The 2,972-nt window shown below is 42.6% G+C and overlaps 1 protein-coding gene across 1 annotated transcript; it reads left to right on the top strand.

The window, feature by feature from the left end:
* Positions 1–843: 843 nt before the first annotated feature.
* LOC121477007 (mitochondrial carrier homolog 2-like) lies at positions 844–1,809 on the top strand. Its single transcript, XM_041731183.1, is given in 2 exon segments — positions 844–988; positions 991–1,809. Coding segments are annotated over 2 exon segments (888 nt in total). The 3' UTR covers positions 1,734–1,809.
* The last annotated feature ends 1,163 nt before the right edge of the window (positions 1,810–2,972 follow it).

The raw sequence follows: 2,972 nt of genomic DNA, 5'->3' as shown, positions 1-2,972 counted from the left end.
ACCCATAACAGGAGGCAATTGGTTTGCCTTCTTCTTTATTGTCACCCATCATCTAATCCTGTGCCTGGTATGTTTGCATCTATCAGAGGAGTGGATGCATGCGCGAAACTACTGAGGAATACAGATATGTGAAAACCCTTTCAACGTTAGGAATCAGCAAACATGGATCACAGGAACTGAGGAATGGGAGCTGTTGAGAGAGGTAACTATTCAATTTCAGAGGACCACAACTACGATGTTGAAGAGTTATAAACAATAATTAACAGGAAGTACAATGACTAACACAGTGTGTTGATGATAAGAGTCTTACGATGGAAATAGTAAATGATTAATTTGGTTACAGTAAGTTCCTAGTTATATAAACTTGTTTTTTTAATGGTTTGACTGAACAATTCAGAAAATTCTCCTGTTAATTACCACATATTTTTTACTTACTGCTTCATAGATAAAAACATTAACCACATTTAACCTTCCTCAAAGACACCATTCGCATTGCTCTCTTGTATAACTTAAATATCTTTGCACTCATGACATAGAAGGCCTTTGCAGGGATGCCTCGGTGGTTCAGCGATTGAGTGGCCTGCCTTTGCCTCAGGGCGTGATCCCAGTCTGGGGATCAAGTTCCACATCCGGCTCCCTGTGAGGGAGCTTCTCCCTCTGCCTATATCTCTGCCTTTCTCTCTGTGTGTCTCATGAATAAATAAATAAAATCTTTTAAAAAACAAAAGGGCCTTTGCAGTTACAACTCTCCAAACAATTTCTGGTTTGGCTGGTGTATAAAATGAAATTAGGGAGGAGAGTGTGATCCAAAATTAAACGGGAAGTCGGTCCGCGGGTGCCATCATGGCGGACGCAGCCAGTCAGGTGCTCCTGGGCTCCGGCCTCACCATCCCGTCCCAACCGCTCATGTACCTGAAGGTGCTCATCCAGGTGGGATATGAGCCTCTTCCTCCAACAATAAGACGATATATTTTTGGGCAGCAAGTATGTCAGCTCAGCACATTGCAAGCATCGATGGGAAGCGTGGGTTGTTCACAGGCTTAACTCCAAGACTGTGTTCAGGTGTCCTTGGAACTGTGGTCCATGGTAAAGTTTTACAGCATTACCAGGAATGTGACAAGGTCAAGGATTTAGGCTCTGGAAATGTACAGAAAGAAGTCACACCTTCCTTCGACCAAGTTATCAAGGAGACAACTCGAGAAATGATGGCCCGTTCCGCTGCTACCCTCATCACACATCCCTTCCATGTGATCACACTGAGATCTATGGTACAATTCATTGGCAGAGAATCCAAGTACTGTGGACTTTATGATTCCATAGTGACCATCTATCGCGAAGAGGGCATCCTAGGATTTTTTGCGGGTCTTATTCCTCGCCTCCTAGGTGACATCATTTCTTTGTGGCTCTGTAACTCACTGGCCTACCTCGTCAATACCTATGCACTGGACAGTGGGGTTTCTACCATGAGTGAGATGAAGAGTTATTCCCAAGCTGTCACAGGATTTTTTGCCAGTATGTTGACCTATCCTTTTGTGCTTGTCTCTAATCTTATGGCTGTCAACAACTGTGGGCTTGCTGGTGGATCCCCTCCTTACTCCCCAATATATACTTCTTGGATAGATTGCTGGTGCATGCTACAAAAAGAGGGAAATATGAGCCGAGGAAATAGCTTGTTTTTCCGGAAGGTCCCCTTTGGGAAGACTTATTGTTGTGACCTGAGAATGTTAATTTGAAGATGTGGGGCAGGGACAGTGTGACATTTCTATAGTCCCAGATGCACAGAATTATGGGAGAGAATGTTGATTTCTATACAGTGTGGCGCGCTTTTTTTTAATAATCATTTAATCTTGGGAAAAAAAAACAAAAAACAGAATTAAACAGGAGGCATTACATTTTCTATATAAATGGTGCTCTAGTTCAGTGTATGGCTGAAAGGAATGGCACGTGTACAGAAGGCCTCACTTAGTTTACTTCAAAAACTAGCCAGTCATAAATTGAAAAACGTCTCATGGAATCCAGTAACTTTTAACTGGTAATCTTTTAACTGGTGGGACTCCTGGGTGGCTCAGTGGTTGGGCGCATCTGCCTTCAGCTCAGGTCATGATCTTGGAGTACCAGGTTCCGGTCCTACATGGGGCTCCCTGCAAGGAGCCTGCTTCTCCCTCTGCCTATGTCTCTGCCTCTCTCTTTCTGTACCTCTCATGAATAAATAAATAAAATGTTTAAAAAATTGTTTTAGTCTTTTTAACTGGTACCTTTTTATCATCATGTAGGAACCAATGATTCTAGGGAAAAAACTTGTGAAAAACATAAGCTTCTCAAATGTAGAAAATCTATTGCTATAGCCAAAGCCACTAAATTATGTGTATGATCTACAACAAGGCAATTGTTTTCCAGGGCCTCAGGTGATTTATCTTTATAATGCCTGATTGCCTATTGTGGTAGCCAGCCTCCCAAATAACTTCCAGTGATCTTCATCACACCCATATGTAGTTGGAGTTCACACCCATATGTAGTCCCCTGTCACATCTTATCAGGGCAGATTTGTGACCAACAGCATACAACAGAAGTAATGGTAGATCCCTTCTGAGATTAGGTGACTAAATAGACTATGGTTTCTTAGATAATCATGCCTTCTTCTTCTTCTCCTTCTCCATCTCCTCCTTCATCTCTTTGTCTCTGTCATCTGGAATCTCCCACTTGCCATTAATATTAAATCAGCCTATGAGGAGGTTCATGGCCAGAAACTAAAGTCTCTGGCCAACAGACAGTGAGGAAGTGAAGTCTGCCAATAGCCATGTGAGTGAACTTGCAATTAGATCCTTCAACCTTGTCAAGACTCAAGATGACTACAGCACCAGCTGGTGTATTGACTGTAACCTCTAGAGAGAGACCCAGAGCCAGAACCAACCAGGTAAGCTGCTTGCAGATTTCAGACCCTCCGAAATTTGTGAGATAATGAATGTTTTAAG

Source organism: Vulpes lagopus, chromosome 16 (genome assembly GCF_018345385.1).
Source record: "Vulpes lagopus strain Blue_001 chromosome 16, ASM1834538v1, whole genome shotgun sequence".
Classification (NCBI taxonomy): Eukaryota; Metazoa; Chordata; class Mammalia; order Carnivora; family Canidae; genus Vulpes; species Vulpes lagopus.
This window is presented reverse-complemented; position numbering and strand designations above follow the sequence as displayed.